The sequence below is a fragment of the Halyomorpha halys genome, unplaced genomic scaffold, assembly GCF_000696795.3.
Source record: "Halyomorpha halys isolate HHAL.00 unplaced genomic scaffold, Hhal_1.1 Scaffold5130.1, whole genome shotgun sequence".
Classification (NCBI taxonomy): Eukaryota; Metazoa; Arthropoda; class Insecta; order Hemiptera; family Pentatomidae; genus Halyomorpha; species Halyomorpha halys.
Genome location: NW_027104828.1, coordinates 5,251 through 29,678, shown reverse-complemented (window position 1 = coordinate 29,678; position 24,428 = coordinate 5,251). Strand labels below are relative to the sequence as shown.

Here is a 24,428-nt window from a genome sequence, read left to right as displayed (position 1 = left end):
GGCTTTTTGAGATCCCTGCGCATCCCTCTCACCGCGTCACCGATAATGAGCCAGTGGAGGCTGAGCAAGTGCGCTAAACCAGCAAACACTCAACTTGAGTGGGGCATCTGACCATTACCAGAACTCTAATTGTTTATTTTTATTAATAAGGCTCTTGGCGACTGCCGTTTCAACCTTCGGGGTGGATTGTAGAGATGGGTGGATCTTATAAAGCAAAAATACCATATATTACTGTTAATAAAACATATCATTGACTTTATCCATCGGTTAAGTAATTCTCTTCTCATTTATGGTATAGTTGTCTATAACTCAGACTTTGTAGATTTTGGATATAACTTACACGCTGTTCGTGGAAGAGACATTTAGAATGGGGACAAGACCGAATAGTGTATGCAACGAAGTGTTGTATTCAGACCATAGCACACAACTTTCGAAATGTTGCCAGTGTAGCTCGGGCACGTGACGAGGGTCCCCAACAACACCGACTCTTCCCCCAGGAGGCGATGGAGTGGTCAAGGATGCGAGGTGACGGAGGCAGCACTGAATCCAACTGATTCCCTTATCTTGTGTAAGGGCTCATTGTGTATTCAGAAGGATTCGCCTTATAGGTGGACTTAGACTAAGTGAGATTCACATGTAAATAACCGTCCTGTCCCTTATCGGGATCTCATTAAATGCTTATTGTGATTGCTTGAAAGATTTCAGAAAACGTTGCTAGAATAATTTATTTACGAATCGATAATTAAAAAACTAATAATATATCACGAAGGATTACAACATCTGTTCTGAAATAGGAATTCCTCTTTATTAAGAAATCCTTCACACAACGTCAATTCATTGTATTGGGTCATCAGAATTATAATATGAGTTGGAACGATAAATTCAATCTAAGGCGCTACACTATAAATCTTTATTATCTGGTTAAAACCTAATGTTTTTGTCAACAACGTTCCTAGCAGCTTAGGTCGACACGAAATGAAAAAGCATATTTGACGATAAATGTAGACGATTGCATATTGTGATGATTCCAACGAGGTAGATAGAATATTTCCAATGACAATAAAAAGAAAATTCAATATATTAGAATGGAAAAAAGTTACTAATAAATATAACCAGGTGTGATAGAAGTTCTCAATATAGATCTAGGCAAATAAATTGTAGGAGACTACTCATTAAAACTAGTTTAAAATATGGTAAAGACGTAGATGTAAAAGGTAGAACAAACAGGTGAAGTAGATATGTATAGGTGAGGTTCTCTCCTTTTAGTACAAGAGCCGGGAAGAAAAAAAGGCAGTTATCTCATACCAATTTTTTATTACATTAATGAAAACTAGGTATAATTACTAGTCAAAATTGATGAGTCTGCCGAGTATAGGTAAGGGAATAAAAAATGGAGGCTGTTTCAAAACATTAAAAAACACTAATTTTTCATTCGGAGCTCTATCTATATCTTAAAAACTACCAACAACACTTCTAGTGTTGTTGGTAGTTTGTATATATGTTATACAGTTGTAAATATCATTAAATAAATTATTAAAAAAAAAAAATCTAATCCTATACTTTTAACAGTTAGCATGTTAAAACTTTTTACATTTAATACATCATGAATCCTCCTAAAGTCAAACTAACATAATAATAATGTACTAAATATGTTTAGTCAGTCCGTTTCTGAACATGTAACGTTATTTTGAGCAAACAGCTCGGCCCAGGTTCACACAAAACAGCGAGTACAATGCAGGGTTAATATAAGTTTATGGATACCTAGAGCTTAACTCTAAAACTGAACTGATATTTTCCAATGGGGCAACGTAATTTCTTACCACGCAAACTGTTACTTAATGATATTCATTATACTGTATGCAGCTTTCCCAATTGTGCGTTTTGAATTGACTTTCCTGATAATATCATATTGTTCAAACCAAGGAGCATGATATCCCATACAGTTCGAATCAATTAAAAATAATAAGAAAATATCTAATGTAAGAGTTCTCGCAGGAGAAAACTTGTTTTCTATAAACCATATTATTATTTCGTACAAAAAAAAATGATATTATTATCATACATTTTGAAAGTCTTGACGTGATGTCAAATAAAATAATAGATGGTCAGAAATTTATTTCGGGGCGGATCCACGTAATACATTTCTACCCACCCAAGCCTGCATCTGACTCGAGTTAGTAAAGGTGACGCCTTAGCACACTCGGCTATCCTACTGATTACCACCCAATTCTAGCCAGAGTCAGAAGATAGCATTTTTATTCTGTCGAAGCACCACGAAATAAAAATTAACAATTAATCTGCCCAGGCCAGAATAGAACCGGCTCCGCTGAGGTTATAAAGTTAATGCAATCCTAGTTTCCTGAATCCACGCTCAAGTACATGCTTTATCTGATAGCCATATGAAAGGTCTTCCGGCACCAGAAGTGATTCACAGTTTTTATTACAGAAAATAATTTTTCCACCAAAACGAGACTTTAGCTTGATTCCAGAAGTTTAATTTCTACTGCCTTATCCCATAGCTAACCTACGCCAATATTCAAATTAAAGACGAAATCTTACTAAATATCAACAGAAACAATGTTTTATGGATATGCAAGACAATCCCTTACATCCAAAAGTTTTATTCTTTATGTAAAAACATACTCGAGCCTGTATATTTTGAGATTAGCATAGGACGAGTAAAGTGGCCGGATATCATTGGCAATGATCGCCAAATGTGGAAGCAAATATTTGTCTATGTGCAGGAGCTGGCGACCCGTAGTTCGGAGACACCTCCCTTACATTAATTAGTGAGAGGAGATTAGAACAACCTGAGGAAGTTTAGACTAGAGGAGAAACTAAAGTAAACTATAGTCAACTCCAAGGCTGGCCAAACACTCGAAACTTACGGCCCTTAGCAACTGTTGCTATTGACAATCATAATTATGTTAATGCAGAATTAAGTAATAGAACCATCTATTCATGCCGATTAAAGGTCATTTTTATTTTACTTCACAATTTAATTTTCGACTAAACCTTTTTTTTTTCTTTAACAAAAATAGAGATTTATCAATATACTCAAGGTTTATCTTTTGATAAACACAATCAATATATTATTGTATGAAGATAGTTCAGGTGGTGGTCAAGAAAGGTACCAAAATAGTAGAAGAAAACTATTTATTGTTAACCAAGGTTTCGCCCCATTTTGCAGGGCTGTTAGATTGAAACAAAGTTGACGACTGAATGACACGAGTTGTCATCTTTGTTTCAACCTGACAGCCCAGATGAAGCCCTGCAAAGTGGAGCGAAATGTTGGTCAACAATAAACAGATTTCTTTTACTATTTTGATACCTTTCTTGACCACCACCTGGACTATCTTCATACAATATACTTCACATGGTCAAATATTTTCTTCCAATATGAATCAATATATTATTTTAGTTTTTTTTTTATTTGATAATATGCCCTCTTGATTTCAATATAATGCCGATTTGGATTCATAAATTTCGGTCTCAATTAATTTTTATAAAAAATTTAATTTACCTAGTACAAGATTTATACGATTTTTCCATATTCAAACTGTTTAAATGATGAAGTTGTTTTATTTAATAATCATAAGCAGTCTTAATTTCATATTATGCAAGAATTAAAAATTCCTCGCCGTTTATTATTTAATTTGACATCCTGTCAAGGCTTTAAAAATGTATTATAATATTATAGTCTTTCTTTTACGAAATAATAATATTATTTATAGAAGGCTAGTTTACCTCTCCGAGTAGATTAACCACTCTGTATGCCAGAAATGGACAGATAGTTGGGGGGGGACAAGGTTTGTATTGGTTCTGTTTTTTTACCTTAAATTATAATCGTGAGAAGTATTTAAAGTCAGCGAATCATATTAGGCTTTTAAGTTGCTGATCCAAACTTGAAATCCTTTAATTTAGTATATATTTTTTTCTCATTACACTCTGATTTTATTCTAAGAAAATATAATGTTTTCAACTAAACTATCTATTTTTATATTTATGTATACTTATATTTATATTATTAATAAATTATAAAGTAAATATTAAGTTATTCCTCTAATCTAATTTTTCCCAAATGTCTTAGACTTCATGGTGAAAACAAATGCAAATATAAATTAAACAACGCCTCCACTACCTTTTGAAGTCATGGGGTATTTGATTTTGTTCAAATATCGAAACTTTAAAAGGAATTTGGAAATAAACCATATTCAACTAGAATGTTATCGTTAATAGTTTGAACATATTTTCCTTAAATTATCCAAGGAATTGTTACTTCTTAAAGAAAACCAAAACTTTTCCCACTTCTTATAATTTTTTTTTTTAATTTCAAAACATTATTTATTGATAAATATTACAATCTGCCATTGTTGGGCAATAGGTAATAGTGATAACTGATCACATTCATTATAAAAAAAAATAAATAAATAAGAATAAAATAACTAAATATATAGAAACAGAAGGATAAAAATCAAACTATGTACATTAAAAGAAAAAAATAATAATATTAATAAAATAAAATAATTACTAAGTCACATTTGTACTTTTATTTAGATCCCCAATCCAACTCTATCCCCCACGTATAATGGGTAGAGCAGGGCTTTTTGAGATCCCTGCGCATCCCTCTCACCGCGTCACCGATAATGAGCCAGTGGAGGCTGAGCAAGTGCGCTAAACCAGCAAACACTCAACTTGAGTGGGGCATCTGACCATTACCAGAACTCTAATTGTTTATTTTTATTAATAAGGCTCTTGGCGACTGCCGTTTCAACCTTCGGGGTGGATTGTAGAGATGGGTGGATCTTATAAAGCAAAAATACCATATATTACTGTTAATAAAACATATCATTGACTTTATCCATCGGTTAAGTAATTCTCTTCTCATTTATGGTATAGTTGTCTATAACTCAGACTTTGTAGATTTTGGATATAACTTACACGCTGTTCGTGGAAGAGACATTTAGAATGGGGACAAGACCGAATAGTGTATGCAACGAAGTGTTGTATTCAGACCATAGCACACAACTTTCGAAATGTTGCCAGTGTAGCTCGGGCACGTGACGAGGGTCCCCAACAACACCGACTCTTCCCCCAGGAGGCGATGGAGTGGTCAAGGATGCGAGGTGACGGAGGCAGCACTGAATCCAACTGATTCCCTTATCTTGTGTAAGGGCTCATTGTGTATTCAGAAGGATTCGCCTTATAGGTGGACTTAGACTAAGTGAGATTCACATGTAAATAACCGTCCTGTCCCTTATCGGGATCTCATTAAATGCTTATTGTGATTGCTTGAAAGATTTCAGAAAACGTTGCTAGAATAATTTATTTACGAATCGATAATTAAAAAACTAATAATATATCACGAAGGATTACAACATCTGTTCTGAAATAGGAATTCCTCTTTATTAAGAAATCCTTCACACAACGTCAATTCATTGTATTGGGTCATCAGAATTATAATATGAGTTGGAACGATAAATTCAATCTAAGGCGCTACACTATAAATCTTTATTATCTGGTTAAAACCTAATGTTTTTGTCAACAACGTTCCTAGCAGCTTAGGTCGACACGAAATGAAAAAGCATATTTGACGATAAATGTAGACGATTGCATATTGTGATGATTCCAACGAGGTAGATAGAATATTTCCAATGACAATAAAAAGAAAATTCAATATATTAGAATGGAAAAAAGTTACTAATAAATATAACCAGGTGTGATAGAAGTTCTCAATATAGATCTAGGCAAATAAATTGTAGGAGACTACTCATTAAAACTAGTTTAAAATATGGTAAAGACGTAGATGTAAAAGGTAGAACAAACAGGTGAAGTAGATATGTATAGGTGAGGTTCTCTCCTTTTAGTACAAGAGCCGGGAAGAAAAAAAGGCAGTTATCTCATACCAATTTTTTATTACATTAATGAAAACTAGGTATAATTACTAGTCAAAATTGATGAGTCTGCCGAGTATAGGTAAGGGAATAAAAAATGGAGGCTGTTTCAAAACATTAAAAAACACTAATTTTTCATTCGGAGCTCTATCTATATCTTAAAAGCTACCAACAACACTAGAAAATCTAAGAGAACATTATTTAAAGAAGAGTAAATCTGCTAAAATATTAGCCCTAAAAGAGCTATTAACATCAAATAGTTCTTGAGATATTGGTTTTTAAAAAGCAAAATTTCTTAAAAATCTACTAAAAGATTAGTAGTTAGTTACTTTATTTTTAAGAATTCTATATCTAAGGAACTATGCGACGTACAGATGTCTATTAGCACTCAAATTAAAGCTAGTTTAATAGAATATAAAAACGTTTATGACGTTTACCTTCGTAGGAAAAGTAGTTTTCAAGATCTTTGCTAAAATAAATTGGTTTATAGTTCTTCGGACAATAAGTTTGATTTATGAAAAACTTCATTTCAGAAACGATTGGACTTACAGATGTCTGCCAGCGCTCAAATTAAAGCTAGTTAAATTTACTACTTAGTTAATTATGTTTATCTTTGTAGGAGTAGTAGTTTTTATGATATTTGACAAAATAAACTCACAAAATGTCAATTTCTAGTTGTTCGTATAAAATGTTGGATTTTTGAAAAAATATATCTCTAGATCCATAAGACGCACATATCTCTGCCACCACTCAGAATAAATGAAATTTAACTTACTATAAAGTAGTTTATGACACTTATCTTCGTAGGTGTAGTAGTTTTTATGATATTCACATATGAATATGAATTTAGCAAATGAAAATTTGTCCGAACAACTATAAATCAATTTGTTTTAGCAAATTTCATGTAAACTATTACTCCTACGAAGATAAACATCATAAACTACTTTATAGCTCATTAAACTAGCTTTAATCTGAGTGCTAATAGACATCTGTACGTCAAATGGTTTTTAAGATATAAATTTTTCAAAATAAATTCATTAACTACTGGTCTTTCAGTACGTCCCATACAACATTTTTATGAAATGTTGCTTTTTAAAAAACTATATCTCGAAAACTATTTAACGTGAATCTCTATTAGGGCTCATATTTTAGCAAATTTACTCTTCTTTAAATGACGTTCTCTTAGGTTTTCTTGTGTTATTCCTACTTTTTAAGATATAGAGCTCCGAATGAAAAATTAGTGTTTTTTAAGGTTTTGAAACAGCCGCAATTTTTTATTCCCCTTACTTATACTTGACAGACTCATCAATTTTTACTAGTAATTATAATAAGTTTTCATTAAAGTAATAAAAAATTGGAGTGAAATAACTGCCTTTTTTCTCCTCTTGGGCTTTTGTACTATTTTACATATTACCTCAGCTCACCTATACCATATCTACTTCACCTATCTGTTCTACCTTTTGCATCTACCTCTTTACTATATTTATAACTTGTTTCCAGTCTAACTACATGTATGTTTCCTTATATTTTTAATATTAATTCTTTTCTATATACTTTATAAACATAAAAATTGTTTTGAAATGTTTTTTATTTTAATGTTCTGTTTATTTTAAAATGTTTGTATCTTGTTTCTTCAATTAGCTCTGACGAAGCCCTGCAAACTGGAGCGAAACCTTGGTTAACAATAAATAGTTTTCTTTTACTATTTTGTTATCTTTATTGACCGCCACCAGGACTATCCTCATACAATTTAGTATACTGATATTAAATCTAAAAAAAAAATAGATCGATATAATCTCCCACAATATCGATTCATCAATATTTTCCAACTTCTTTAATGCCTACTAATTATTAACCTGATAGTGCTCGTGATTAAATTAAAGTGTTGAGATAGGAAAGAAGATATATGGCATAAATATGGAAACGTAATATATTATTATAGTATTTTGTAACGACGTTAACCAATGTTTACTACAGAACATGAACTCTATTCCGTATATCAACTGGCTACCTTCTAATGGCTTCTGCGAAATGACTTTCCACAGGATCGTTCGCCGTCTGGGTCGGTTTCGTCATAGGGGTCATTAAATTGTCGTTTCGCCGGAAACCTTCAACCTAATTAGGCTCGATGAATAGGATATATATTTTTTTCCGAGATGTGGTTTACTGATTTTAACAGTTCGGTGGATAAATTAATTATTTGAACGATAAAAAATGCAAAAGATATGCATATATACAGTTATTATGTTTGAATACAAATTGTCCAATAATTTTATTTATTATATAACAAAATTTTCAAATTCTCTTGTATTTATGGTTTATATTTTATTGATATTTTCTGATTTATTTACTATATAAATTTTTAAGATTAAGTCAATATGACAGAAAAATAAGTTTTTAATTTCTTGTATTATTTATAATTATTTTATTATTATTGTATTGTATTATACATAATTATTTTCTATCAGTTTCTATATATTTTTACATGTGCTTTATCTACGACTACGAAGTAGTTCTGAAAATGACCGACAAGTCAGTTCGAATTACATTCCACTCCAATAAATGCCCAGCGTGACCATTATACTCTCTGTATTCTTCTTGTTGAAAGAATTATTGGCCAAAATATGCGATATATGGCTTCTTTTTTTTTTCAAACCCCCTACAAAATTTTAATGGCGTATTTATAAACAATGTACTTTCTCCTTTTACTGTAGAACATCTACATTCTAAGGAGTCTTTTAGAGTATATTATTTTTGTTGTCAGTATTTATAAAAGTGTATAATGTGTTGGGGCACATTTTATTTCTGAATTTAACAAACCTAAATCTAATAAAAACTTAATCCTAATACTACGTGACCTTACTTAGTGTGTTACCAACGCACCGGAGGGGGGGAGGGCAGGTGTTAACTTGTTGAATAACGGATTCGTACAGTACTGAAGTGAATCGAAAAATTTGATGTGTCGTCGCTTGATGAACTCCGGTACAGTGGGCAACTCGAACAATTGATGCAGCTCCGGTGGCCTCCTCCACGATGTTGTGCGTACGATTTTCCTCAACATCGAATCATGTAAAGTTTGAAGAAGGCGCTGGGTTCCATCTGATATGTGGGTTAACAATGGTGCCCCATAAGTAGTGCTTAACAGAATACTTTTGTATATCTGCAGCTTCAATCTCAATGAGAGAGCCGGAGAATTGAGGAGGTGGTTGAGACGATATGACTTTCGTCTTACTGTTCTCGCCTTCTGATATAAATGGGCAGAGAGCTTAAGATGACGGTCTAGCTTTACGCCCAAATATACGATAGAGTTGGAAGGTGAGCTCACCGTATTATTCACATGGAGAGTCTTCGGCAGTCTTGATCTCTTGTGAGCGAACACAACACAGTCCGTTTTGGCTAATATATGGCCGAAAGTTTAAGTGTTTGATATAAAATCGGAACTAAGAACAGCTCTAGAGGAAGTTTATTTCTCATTTGACTTTATTTAATAATATAACATACTTCTTTAAGTCTATGCGTGTTAGTCAGTGTGTAGATATGCAGCGGGCTATATCTAAGTGGTACGTTCGTAATTCGTTCACGTGTATGCTAGTTTCTAATTACTACATTCATCATGTACCTACATCTACGATCTGACCCATATATCCAGATATCCTTACCTTGTCTAGATTTTAGTGATTCTTTTGTCATCCAGTGCCCCGTCTAAACATTCCCGCCGTAGATAGGTCACGCGATTCCACATTTGTCCCCTAATAGCTCATCCTTTAGACCAAATCAGACGTTGAGATGCAAAAACGGGAATCAATTCGAATAAAATTTTTTTTCAAAAACCCAAAATATGCATTATTCAAGAATTTATTACCCTCTGGAATCTATTGTAGTGACCTTGCTACTATCTGTTGGTCACAACCTATTTTATTATTTTTTTATTTTTTTTTTTCCCCGATCCCTCTAAAACAGAATGAAACAGTGAATTAGTGAGTGCTTTACTGTGAAAAAAGGAAATAAATCGTATTGGGTATTACCTTTTACTATCTTTGGTATTTTAAGGTTACCTGTAATGTTTATTTGTTATTTATGAAATATCCATTCTAAATGGATCTATTTTAAAAGTCCGGAGGTGAGGGGCCTCCTCGTGTTGTATCGCATAGAAGATAGAAAAATAAAAACATTATTTAGTAACGGCAATAGATAATGGTAAAATAATAAGAAAACAGTCAGAAGTCGAAAAATAAGTGTGGGGGAGGGGGAGGAGGGTCACAACGTAAGCTACAGTTTTGACCATTAAGAACTGACCGGAAGCTACCAAGCTGCTATAAAGAGAACTACTACAGTCGTTAGGCAAACATATATTGAAATGTTTATTTCTCGTAAATACTTCAATTGTACAAATCATTAACCATGTCACATATTGTAATATTCCGAAATGCATTATTATAATCAATAAAGATTACAATATAGTCTTCCGTTACATTGAAGACTTACGTCTTGTATTATCTTTCAATGGCGTTTAATAACTCAGATAGTTGACTAAGGACAAAATTTATAAGCTAAAATGTGAATATCCTCTTCAGGGATTTCTCGTGCTTAGAAGAGTATAGTAACAACACACATAGTGGATCAGCACATTCTAGTACAATTTTGAAAATGTATATTAGAGTTTTATTTAACTTCTGTTTTATCTAGACACCACCTCTATGCTATTCCTTTTCCTGCTTCTTGCAAGGATCTACAGCTAGTTCTTGTAAGACTTATCATCCCCTTCATGGCTGTAGGCTAGTTCCCTGCTGAGTGAAGTCTAGTTCCCCATAAACTCACCCTATCAATTCCTCTCCTAATCTTTAACACTCATTGTCAAGGCCTTCAGATGTAGAAAACCCACCACATCAACACTATGATTAATCTTCAAAACATATTTAATACCACATAATTTTACATTATAATGTTTGGATTTGGAGTTTGCATTGAGTTCCAGAAGGGGATAAATACCAGAATTATGTATATCTTTCGGATTCCTGAAATATTTTAAAAATTGGAATAACCACCTCCCCTCAAATATTCTACATGATATGAAATTAATTTTCAGTACGTTTCGATAAATAATTTAAATTATTATAATAGTAGTAATAGAGTATTTATTTATAAGAAGTCTTGTCCCATTTTGAATAATACATAATCTACTAATTGGAGCTTAGAGCATAATAAAACATAAATGAATTAGATTGGCAATTATTAAAAGAGTAAATATAAACATAATTTTTTTTTTTGATAGTTGGTAAAAAAAAAATAAATTAAAATAAATCATGTGTGGAGTTAAAAATTAGTTCAGAACAATGTCCAAGAATGATTTATTATTACATAGCATTCATTATAATATATGATTTATTTACATATTTAAACATGTAATCTTAATCACTATTATTAACAAAGATCTTTCCCCTTGTAGGTATTGGGATCGACGACACATTTGTGATGCTGGCTGCCTGGAGAAGGACCCCCGTAACAGATCCTGTGCCGGAGAGGTTGGCACACACCATGTCTGAAGCTGCAGTCTCCATCACTATCACTTCTGTCACCGACATGGTATCACTCTGGATCGGCATGCTCAGTCCTTTCCCTTCCATCAAGATTTTCTGCCTCTACTCTAGTAAGTATTAACAACATACTGTCTATTCTTATTGGTAGGGGACGAAGTTGATTAAGAATAAACATAAACCTACAATCTGTTTAATATTTAACTGAATAATTTTCATTGTAATTAAGTCTAAAGTGGCTGGTGGATGAATTTTGTTGGAAATTCCCTTATTAATTTTTAAGGGTTTAGTGCTATACATCACGTGGTTTCAGAGTTTCACTTGATAAACCTAAATCTTTTCCTCTGTACAATCACTTGACATTAATGCGAGTAGGATAACAGTGTCAATAAGTTGAAAATAAACCAGTCTCAATTCTATAGATTCAGTTTAATATCTTTTCCCAGGAATCATCAGTTGTTATAGACAATATATTATGCATTCCTGCTTAATCCAGTAGAAACTATTAATTAAAGCTTGGTAGACTTTAGCGAATATTGGTTTTCTTCATATCATTTTGTGAGTTAAACTATAGGTTACAAAGAATTTTAATAATAATGCTCATTCTGGAGAAATGAAGAATTTTAAAAGAAAGAAAGAATCTCAAAATAACACTCATTCCAGCTTGTCAGGCACAGCATGCCCCATAGTAAAGTCTGAGATAAAAGTTATACTGAAGATTCAATTACCATTTTATTCATTCTTCTTCGTAACATAAAAATTATTTTATATAATAAACAAACCAATCAAATTCTATACTATGAAATTTATTAATTATTATAGTAATTATAGCTTCCTTTTTACCATTTATTTACTAGGAAATAATGATTATCTCTTAAAACTCCAACTCCTATTTGATCAAACAAATATTTTTTATTTCAAAATATGGTTGTTGATAGATCATTAGTATTACATTAAAATAAAATAAAACGGTTTATAGATAATTGTAATCATATTATTTAACTAAATTACTAAACTATCCAAAATGTCTAATTAATAAATATTTAAAACCAATATAATTCTACTTGATAGCTAATTATTTATCACAAATACAAGTTGAAATGAATGGTACCTCTCACAAAGCAGTAGGTGCTATTAATCGATTTATCGAAAATAATTTACGCAATTTTCTTATTTCCTATATATATCTTTACATGTTGTTGAAATTTTTATTTTCTAACCCAATATATCCAAATTTGGTTGTTTTTAAAATATCCTGTAGAAAGTCTTTAACATAAATTGAAGTGGATAATGATTCAATACCAAAATAATGCATTAATTTAAATTTAGACATTTATTTTAATAATTAATAACAATAAAAAATTATAGAAAAATATATTATTATTTCATATTTTTAAGACCATTTTGAATGGCTGTGATCAAAAAAGTTTTATCTTAACTCGGGCAACTTCTGTTGTTAATTAAAAAATAAATAAATAATATGGAAATAATTCATACATTGTAAATACTTTAAACAATTATTTATGTATTACTTTAGGTTTTGCTGTTTTCTTTATCTTTGTTTGGCACATCACCTTCTTTGCCGGCTGCATGGCTGTGACTGGTTATGCTGAGAGAAGCAACAGGCATTCAATTCTGTGTATCAAAGTCAAACCTGTTTCTATGTCCAGTAAGTATTATTTTATTTTAAAGGATTATTTAGCAATAATTGTACAATAGGCAGGGAAAACCCTACTACAATTAAATCAGCAACCTTTATATTTATTTAATTTTTTTTTTTAATCCAGTCATTTGCAACATTTATGAATTCATATTTCTGTAAAACAAAGATTTTTCGACTTGTCTCCCAACTTTTTCACAAAAACAAAAAATTAACTTCCATCTCAGAAGCTAAAAAAATGGACTCCTTCCCTTCAAACTTACAGCACTTTTACTCTTATAATCACTAAGAGTTAATAAGCCTTTTAAACAAAAAGAATTTTATATGAACTAGAATTTTTTCAGGTCATTCATGAAATAAATGCAACACTCACAAATCTACTATGGCCTTTAAAATAATTTTGCTATAAAAAAGAAGGCTATTTTTTACTTTCACAAACGATGTATATAGAATATATAGGAGTGGACGTATTGCAATCGTATAAATATTTTAAATCATTTTGAGATCCCTTGATTCCAAATAATCAAGTCTCGCAAAATGGTCTGTCTGTGAACAGCCTAGTTCAAAAATGAAAAGTTTGCACATAAGTGAAATTACACATTTAGGGCTTGTGTATGCCTGGGATGTTGGGATATGGGAGCAACTTTTTCATTGAAATGGACCAATTGGAAGTACCACATTAGAGAAGCGGTTTCACACTTTTTTAGGATTCTCTCAAAAACAGATCCAACCATTTTGATTAAATTCACTAAATCAATGTACAACTAAGTGGGATTAAATACCATATGTGTTATTCTCTTAGACACAGTCTAACTGTGCTTAAATGATTAATTTTCAAAAAATCTTCCTTTTAAGTACCTTTAATTTTGTTAATTTGAAATAAATAAACAGTTCTCATTGTTAGCAACAATAAACAATGGATAAATACAAAATATTAAAGAATTTGATAAACAATAGAAGAAGAAAAAAAAAAAGAGATAAGAATTTGAATCGGAAAAAGTTAGAACCACCCGATATCTCCAAATCACATAGATGAAGACTGTATCATTATTTTTTATTATAAACTGTGGTATTATTGGTAGGAACAAAGACATATCAACTATGTTATTTTATTATTTAGTAATTATATTTTTTATAGTTATCTTTCTTATTTTCACCTCGGGAAACACAAAAATACAAATTAGTATAGTAAGTGGAAGTTATGTGATGCATGCACAACACCAATTTTTTAATTTATTATATTATAATGTATATTTTATTATATTTATAATGTATATTTTAACTGTAATGAACTCGGTCAGTCATGAAGTTGTTTGAATTCTATCACTCCAAAGAAATTCTTAATTAGAAGAACTAAATTAGTTCTTCTCAAAATGAAAATTGTAATTTTATTATTACTCCTAAATTTTATTTGGTGAACACAACGGTTTTGCAAATATAACTAAACATAGTAATAATTGATCAGTATCAAGCAAAAATTCTGGCTATAACCAATTCCTTTAAATCTTCAAGAATTAATGAGTTCTTGAAGTTCTATTTTAGTCTATTTTAATTCCAATCAATTGATTTTGTTTCAGCTGAAAAATCATGGCTATACAGAGTATTCTGTGCTGGTGGTATAAACCCTAAAGACCCAGACAATCCAGTTGACAATCCTGAGAATATGCTGATGGTTTTCTTCAGGTATAATTAAAAAATTTATTTATTAATAAACATCAATAAATCTGGTATAAGAATTAAAATTATTGATTAATCAGATTTTCACAGATTAGCATTTGTACATTCTATCATTAGCGGAAATCAGATTTTTGTTGTTCATTCTAGTTATAAACACTATAAATTACTATGCAATTGTTTATTATTTAAATTAATTATTTATATCATTAAATAATAAACAATAAAAAAGTATTTTGAAATCATTATACCAAACTTTAAAAAAAAAAATTATTATTTGTTATATTTTTTTTTTACATTTTTGGATTTTATGTATCTTGAAATGTAAAACCACAAATTTTGAGGGAGGGGTTAAATTTTGATTTTTTTCATCAATCAGAAAGATTGACCAAGAAAAAAATATTGTTAATAAGGTTAATAAAAAAGGAAAAACAATTTCTGTGGAATAGTTTTGTATTGAGATTATGTGTTTTATATAAGAAATGGGAAATTAGCCTGCAAAAAAAACAATAATTGAATTATGACATCAATGATTACGGTATGTTCAGGAACATGAGTATTGTGTGAGAAGGTAATATAGCAATAAAATGAAAACAATTTTTTGAGGTTGTCTCCTTGAAAATGGCCTAAGGGCCGAAATGTTGGAAGTTTTTTAAATAAAAAGTATAGAGTAAAAGTGGATCATTATAATAATAATATGAACCACTCTCAAACAATCAATATATTAAATCGATAATCTATTTTTAGGCATTGGCACAAATATGTCTAATAAAAATAGTTTTTGTTATTTCTGAATCTATCAATACAGGAAGATATCAGCATTTGAAAATTAATATAATTTTTTACTGAACATATGACCAAAGCAATATAATACCAATTAAAAACTTGTCTAATGGTAAACAACATTATTATGTAATAACAGTTATATTGTTTATAGAAAAACGGGATTTCCTTAATATTGGCTTAGAGATTATTTAATTTTGTTAACATTTTAAACTTTATTTTCATATTTTGTGACTAATTGCAATGACTTTTAAAACTTCAAAGCAATCAAAATTCATTAATGGGTGTAATGTGTAAATTATATGTCTGATCTATATTCAATGTGAGTGTGTCATTGGAAAAAAATATGAACTAATGCACTCCTTTTGTTCTACTACCGAGACTATATTTTACCTCCTAAATAGATTTGTTAGTTGTCAAAATAAAAAATTGAAATATACCATTTTTTCACTCTCTCACCATATCTGACCCCCTGTGTAAGGCAATTCAAGAATTCATTTTCGATTTAAAATTTATTGTTTCAATTCACTTACTGATTTAGTCAGTTATTACATGAAAATTCCATTAAAAAATATGACACATTATTTATTGTAGTTGGTATAAAGAAACAAAATAAAAACTGTACGTCCAGATTTTTTTTCTTCACTCCCTCAATTTAACGTTTTTTTCATAAATTTTTTTAAACTACTCCAGGTAGTTTATTTAAGGTACTCCAGTGCATTGTATTAGTGAAGTTACTATGCCACTAAGTATGTATGAATTTTTGCAGCTCAAAATTGTGACTTTTTATTATTAAAATTTTAGGAAATAAAATCTGCTCACCTTCACATAATGACCCATTTATAATTTTTTTTTATATTATTAGAAATCATTTTTAATTTACATTTTCGAAGCTTATTGAATTTAAATCTACACATCAATAAATATTCATACCTAACCTCTGGTGAAAATAAACTTAGTTGAAACATTATCAACTTTTTCAAAATGTCTTTTTAACTTAGAAGGAATGCTCAATAGGCTATTATAAGAAACTTTTTTGTATCAAGTATATTTATTTCACCACAATATATATCCCCAGTGTCGTTAATCTGTATTCCCAAGAAATGTAGCAAATTATCTATTTGAATAAATGAAATTATTGCAGAGATTGTCTCGCTCCATGCCTCAGCTGGTGGCCAGTAAAACTTCTCATTTTATTGGCCTTCGCAGCATACTTGGGTGGTGCTTGTTATGGACTGACTACTCTTCAGGAAGGTTTGCAAAGACGGAAGCTTTCCAAAGCAGACTCATATTCTATTATATTTTATGACAGAGAAGACTTCTACTTCAGGGAGTTCCCATACAGAATGCAGGTATGTCATTTGTAATCTATCATCTTAAGTACAACAATATTCTTAGAAGTTAAAATTAAATTCTCTTATATCATTTCATGAACATGATAATTCATATTCATTATTCTGATTCTGTTTGTATCTAATTTCAGGTTGTGGTAGCGGGAGATTTGAAATATTCAGATCCTAATACTCAGGAGGCACTCGAAAATCTGACGAGAACCTTTGAAGCATCGCCTTACATATCTAATTCATTATACACAGAATCATGGGTCCGCTCTTTCGTTAGTTACGTTAAAAGGAATCAGGACTACCTCAATGTGTCAATTGACACCGAAGAAGACTTTATTAAGAACCTAAAAGACGTGAGTACAAAACAAAATTGTTTTAAAATATTAATATCTTCGTGTAGTAACATTCAGATTGTAAATTTAATTTAATTTTGATACTAATCTCACTGTTCATGTTCACTTATGAGTTTGAGCAATAGCATGCAAATATTTTCAAGGATTGTAAAATATTTTATTTCAATTATACTGTATCGATAAGATACTGATGGGTAATAAATTTTGCGAACCATTTAAGAAGTGAAAAAATTAATATTTATATCCCAAAACCCCCCCCCCAAAAAAAAACCCATTGTTGTATATGAAATAAATTGTTACAATTAGACAAGGAAGATTGTGTCATTCACCAAATTCATATTAATATTTAGTAGTAGTTCATTATACTATTGTAATAATCTGCAGGGAATCAGAAGTATGATGATGCACTTCATTTAATTACACTTTATTTCATCTGTGTGGATAAACAATTTGTACATTTATTTATTTTTACTAAAGACCACTTTCTGTTTTTATTTCTACTAGTTAATTATGGTAAATTAAAAATAATCTGATAAGAAAACTTTTCTGAATCAAAATTTATAGGCATATTTAGGTTGTAAAATGATAAATATTTTTATTTATATATAAGGCTTTAGATCATTGAATATAAAATTTGTTTTCCTCATCTTAATCATAAAAGCATCAAATTATATATATAAATAATTGACCTTATAATTTCAAATATAATGAATATAGTCAGGGTTCCGGTCAAAAAGAACAAAAAAATAGCTTGGGGGACTTCTCCCTCAAGTTCGCAAGCTATCAATTCCATCATTTCAAGTCCCCCAAGCTATCAATACCATCATTTCAAGTTCCCCAAGCTATCAATACCATCATTTCAAATCCCCCAAGCTATCAATTCCATCATTTCAAGTCCCCCAAGCTACCAATCCCATCATTTCAAATCCCCCAAGCTATCAATTCCATCATTTCAAGTCCCCCAAGCTACCAATCCCATCATTTCAAATCCCCCAAGCTATCAATTCCATCATTTCAAGTTCCCCAAGCTACCAATCCCATCATTTCAAGTCCCCCAAGCTATCAATTCCATCATTTCAAGTTCCCCAAGCTATCAATTCCATCATTTCAAGTTCCCCAAGCTATCAATTCCATCATTTCAAGTTCCCCAAGCTATCAATTCCATCATTTCAAGTCCCCCAAGCTATCAATTCCATCATTTCAAGTCCCCCAAGCTACCAATCCCATCATTTCAAATCCCCCAAGCTATCAACTTGAACAGCCCTGATAAAGCTCAACAAAGTGGGGCGAACGTAGGAAAATAAATAGTTGTTAACTATTTTGTTCTTTTTGACCACAACCCTCACCATCTTCTACATTTATAAAAGAATCAAATATAAAATATAAATTTCAAAAATGACCTTTTCTCAAAACACAAATTAAGCTCCAATAACCTTTTCCAGGCATTGTCTCAGTTATTTGTAATCAAATCATGTCTTGTAAAACTTTTATAATTGTCAGAAACCACTATTCATTTTTTTAGGGATCAAGGACTATGTATATAATTTTTTTTTTTAATTTTGAACTGATTTAACACTTGTCTTATGTATATTTTTTATTATTATTTACAGTTATGGCTATTTAAGCCTAATGCTTTTTCCCTGGATGTAAAATTTTCTGATGATGGGTCTAAAATTGTCGCTTCAAGAATGATGATTCAGGCTGTGAACATTAGTGATGGCAACATGGAAAAAGATATGGTGAGAGATCTAAGGAGGATAGCGAGAGAATCGTCACTAAATGTTACCGTCTTCCATCCATATTTTGTATTTTTTGATCAGGTAAAATAACAAACTTTATAAAAATATTAAAATATGAAATTATATTATATTAAAATTCTAGAATTAGGGGGGGCAGTCATGTATATTTGTGTTTGTTTTTAATTATTATTGAGCTCTTTGAATTTATCCTCAGTTTGAAATTCAAAAAGTAACTTTGCTTACTCTTCAATACTACTAATGCCAGATGTGATATTCCTAGGGTTGCAACTCTAATGCCAAAACCTTTGAATTACTTACGTTTTACACTGTAGTTAGGAGGTTTCTAAATTAAGGTCATGATATACCTACTGACCTAAGAGACTTGGGGTTGGTTTTGTAGTTGCTTACAACATCAAGGGCCTGATTCGTTCTTTACTCACAGGAGCCCTTAATAATAATAATAATACTTTATTTATTCTGGGACGAGTCCCTTTAGAATAATACAGATAAATCAACATATGAGGGCTGAGGAGCCTCAGAGATACTTAAACAAAAAATACAAAGAAATATAAACAGTCATAATAAAAAAAATAATTATAGGTTACTTTCTCACTTTTATCAGTTGAACAATAAAAAAAAAAAAAAAAAAAAAAAAAAAAAAAAAAAAAAGAAAAAAAAAAAAAAAATTAATAAATAAAAAAGAGAAAAGAAAACGATGTAAAAATAATTAAAAATGATATAATAGTTTACATACATATTTACAATTATATTAATTTACAATTTTATGGGGTCTGAATGGATAGGAAATGACTGAACAGGCGAGATTTAAAGGTCGGGAGGGTATTGGAGTGACGGATGTTGGAAGGGATGGAATTCCATAAGGATGAGGCTCGCATAATGAACGATCTATCGAAAGCAGCGGTTCGGTGGGCCCTTGTGTATAAATCTGAAGACCGGGAACGTATAGAGGATTTGAACTGAAGGAGCTCAGAGATGTATGATGGACGGCGGGAATGGATGACTTGGAAGATGGAAGCCAGGAAATACTTACGACAGTAGGAAGGATAAAGCCACTTCAACTCTGCATAAAAACGATAAACAGAGGCGTCCCTTGGGATCCCGAAGATGTATCATACACAGAAATTAATCAAACGTTTTAATTTCACATCCAGATCCCCAAAGACACCCCCATATACTGTACAGCAATAGTCAAAGTGGAGAAATATTAGAGAAGTGACCAGAAGCCTACAAGTTTCAAATGTTAATAGGTGGTGGAGGTAATTTAAACGTTTTAAAGTTGAAAAGGTACAGCAGGAGATATTGGATACATTGTTTTTCCAGGAAAGTGTTTGATCAAAGGTTATTCCCAGATTTTTGATAGTGAGCTGAAAGAGTTTTTATTAAAATAGTGAAGAAAAAGGGGACTAAAATTGAAAAACATTTGTTAAGCAATGTTTAATAATCATATATTTTTAAACCCAATTTCGTTTTCTGAAGGGGCAAATGAGGTTAATGGGTTAATCACATGATATAAAAATATAATATGAGATTAAGAAAAGGGAAATTCGGTCTCTTATACTGGGATATATAGCATTTCTGGATTGATGCTTCACTGACCCACTGAAATGCAGTTGCCTTCTACCTTCAGCTAAGCTTGTCCAAGCATTTTGTTAGACTGAAATAGTGAAAACTATTTCTCTTCCAGAAATAAATAATTAATAAATATAAATAATTAGTTGTAATCCTACAACTCAAGTTCCAAAGGGTTTTTTGTTAAAACTCTCTGTCTCTTCTGCTGAGACTGGGCACATGATGATATGTGTGGTACAGTAGATAATTCCAGACAGCTGTACTATCACCGGCACCTTCAATGTTTCACAATGTAACATTACATCTAAGGGAGGTATTAAAAAATGAGACTCCTACTCCAGAATTTATAAAAAACAAAAAAACATGGAAAAATTGAAATAGTGTAAATCCGACAGTAGTAGTCCCAAAATAACTAATTTTTCTATGATTTAAAAATTAATAAAAAAAAAAAAATTTTTTTTATTGAAAAGATAAGATTAGTTTCAAATAAATTATTATAAATAAATACAGAAGAGAGAGAAAGAAATACTTTATTTATTCATGCTGCCCATTATATTTCTTTTACAATTAATACCAGTCTACAAACTAACTACAAGTTTTTCGATTTATGCCTTTCCCTTCTATTTCACAACCCCTATTTCATTTGATCAACAAATTTCCCTATATAACAAATATTAAAATATTTAAAATAATAAAAATTTTTTTATACATTTTATAAATTACTTTAGTCAACTAATCATGATGTATAATTATCTGTTTCAGTTTGAACTGGTCAAGCCTACATCAATTCAGTCAATGATTGTTGGAGCCTGCATAATGATGATCATCTCATTCATTTTTATTCCAAACATTCTCTGTTCGCTGTGGGTTGCCTTCTGTATCATTTCAATAGAACTTGGTGTGGCAGGATACATGGCTCTTTGGGATGTCAATTTAGACTCTATATCAATGATCAACCTCATCATGTGTATCGGTTTCTCAGTAGACTTCACGGCCCACATATGCTATGCTTACATGTCTTCAAAAGCAGAAACACCCAAAGAAAAAATTAAGGAATCTCTTTATGCGCTAGGTTTGCCTATATTCCAAGGAGCAGCTTCTACTATACTTGGAGTCATCGCATTAGTACTAGCTCAGAGCTACATATTTTTAGTCTTCTTCAAGATGATATTTTTGGTGATACTTTTTGGTGCTCTGCATGGAATGTTCCTCCTTCCTGTATTGCTCTCTCTTTTTGGACCAGGCAGCTGTAGGAAAAAAGGACAGATACAAGTGGAGAAATTCCCACACCCATATTCCATTCCACATCCTCAATTCAGAAAGCACCCATCATTCGAAGCTGATCTTAGGGGAAAATTTGTTGAGAAAGATCTAGGACTTGGCACTTCAGGAGAAGACTCGAGCGAATCCAGCTCCAGCAAGTCTGAAAGGAGACGAATTGAAGAAGAAGAACAGAGGCAAAGATATCTAGAAGGTTGGAGACGTTCACATGTCCGATCCCATTCGTACCACAATGGTGGCTACCTGAGTGATGAAGAGATGAGAGCCTGGTCCAACAGGGGTTCATATCCCAATGCCAATCGCTATGCGTGATGCTACTCTTCACCACTTTAAACTTGTATATAATTAAAACTTAGAATGAACCAATTCATTGTAAACAACGTTTACTTCGAAATGATGGTTAAGGTATTGACTGTTTAAACTAAATAGTAATTCAAAGAATATAATTATATTGGAAGAAGATAGTTGACCATATGAAGTAGATTGTAGGAAGATAGTTCGGGTGTGGATCAATAAAGGTACAAATAGTAGAAGAGAACTATTTATTGTTAATCAATGTTTTGCCCCACTTTGCAGAGCTTCATTAGGGCTAAATGAAAATACATAAAATAAATAATAAGCTTAAGTTAAGGAAGTATAAATGTAATTGCCACATTTACTTCACCTATCTGTCCACCTTTTACACTCTTTACCATATCTACAACCATCTCTAGCGAGTATTTTCCGACAATTTATTACTCCAGTTCTGTATTTATAATTCTATCACACCTGGCTGTATTTATTATTAATTAGTTTACCATCCACTTATTCTTCTACTTCCTTAACTTAAGCTTATAACTATTTCTTTCATATTTTCAAAAAATAGAAAACTTTTTACATATTTTATATTTTATACATACATATTTTCTTTGTATATTTAATTTAATGTTGTGTTGCTTCTCACAATGTTTGTATCTTGTTTTCATTAAGCCCTGTAAAGTGGGACAAAACGTTGGTTAACATTAAATGGTTTTTCCTATATTTTGTAATTTTATTGACCATCACCCAGACTATCTTCCAACAATGTATAATAATATATTTTAGTTTCCAAATTTTGAAAGCTGCTTATAATTAATTAAAAGATACATCTTGCACTGAAGTACCCTATTAGGTTTACAGTGAAGTAAACACTTTAGAATACTTGTAGGTCGTGAGACAATATTGTAATGTATTTGTTAATCTCAATTGGATTAAAAGTCCATAAGGCATACTTTAAATTGTTGAAAGATACTGTCTTGTGCTAACTTAATATTATATTGCTCATGCAGTTTGTAAATATATATATTTTTTTCCAAGACACTCCAAAGAAATTTTTATGTATATTCTATATAACAAACAACAACTAAAAACTTTGTGTATAAATGTGTGACTGCGTGTGTATATGATGAATCGTGTTAATTATAATTTGTATAGTTTAATTCCTGTTTCTTAATGCGTTGTTAGTATTTTAAAGAGAGTGCTACGCATCTTATCTGTATATAGATACTACATAGCAGTCATTTTCATATTAATATATTATACTTACATTTACATATATATTAGTTTGGATACATATACATGTATATATAGTATTACTATTATATTTGCAAACTAATTAATGTAATGATTACCATGAACTTAAGTCATAGTGAGCATTAAAATAATTTATTTCTACTTCCGAATTGCTCAATCACAGATCTTTTATTTTATATTTTGTATTTATATGACAATGTTATGGGTAAACTGTGATTATAATTGTCCTGTATTTTTTATTATAAGATAATTATTAATTTATTAGAAGTTTCGATTATTTAACTTAATTAGTCATCAAAAGTCCTGAATCTTATTTTATGTTCTGTTAATATAATTAAAAGATACAATAATATCAACAAAGTTGTAATAACTTCATTTATTTTTTTTTTCCGAATAACTGATTACAAACCGTGTTTAATCATAAAAACACTTTATAACTAAGTTTAGATAATATACTTATTTTAATATTGTGCAATCAATGTATACAGTAAAATAGATAATAAATGGAAATTTTCAAATACTATGAAATAAGAAAATTATTTTATGTGCTACAATCTTTAAAGATTGTTTTCTTTTATTTATCTGTTTATCTATAACAGTTAATGTATTATCAAAATTAACATTTAATAATCGCCAGCCAGAATTTCAAAACAGTTAGATAATCAACCCAGCAAAGTTTTGGTTTTCAGAATAATTAATTTCATAAGCATAGGTAAATATGTTAGAATATCTTGCTTATTATTCATATGATGTAACTTATTTTTAAAAGTCTGTATATTTTTTAGTTTTCAAATAAACAATTTTATTTCTATAAGAAGTTTTTGAGTGTATTATTTTTTCCTTCAATTTCCAAAATTCATCAGCAATGCATCGATGCTGGCCGCTTATGTTAGAAAAATTTCTGTGTTACTTTACAAATTAAGCCAGCATATGGCCAACAGTAAATCTTGCCAAAGGATCTTCTAGGTGTTATATAATAAAAATAAAATACAACTTTCGGAAACAAATGTTTCACGTTATAATGTG

The 24,428-nt window shown here is 30.8% G+C and overlaps 1 protein-coding gene across 1 annotated transcript in view; it reads left to right on the top strand.

The window, feature by feature from the left end:
* Ptr (Patched-related) overlaps positions 1–24,219 on the top strand; it is a gene marked incomplete at its 5' end in the record, with an annotated part of 28,772 nt that extends 4,553 nt beyond the window's left edge. The window contains 7 exon segments of the mRNA XM_014437834.2: positions 11,341–11,541; positions 12,966–13,097; positions 14,666–14,771; positions 16,690–16,897; positions 17,029–17,241; positions 18,852–19,061; positions 21,333–24,219. Of these exon segments, the coding sequence (XP_014293320.1) occupies positions 11,341–11,541; positions 12,966–13,097; positions 14,666–14,771; positions 16,690–16,897; positions 17,029–17,241; positions 18,852–19,061; positions 21,333–22,163 (1,901 nt within the window).
* Between the last annotated feature and the right edge of the window lie 209 nt (positions 24,220–24,428).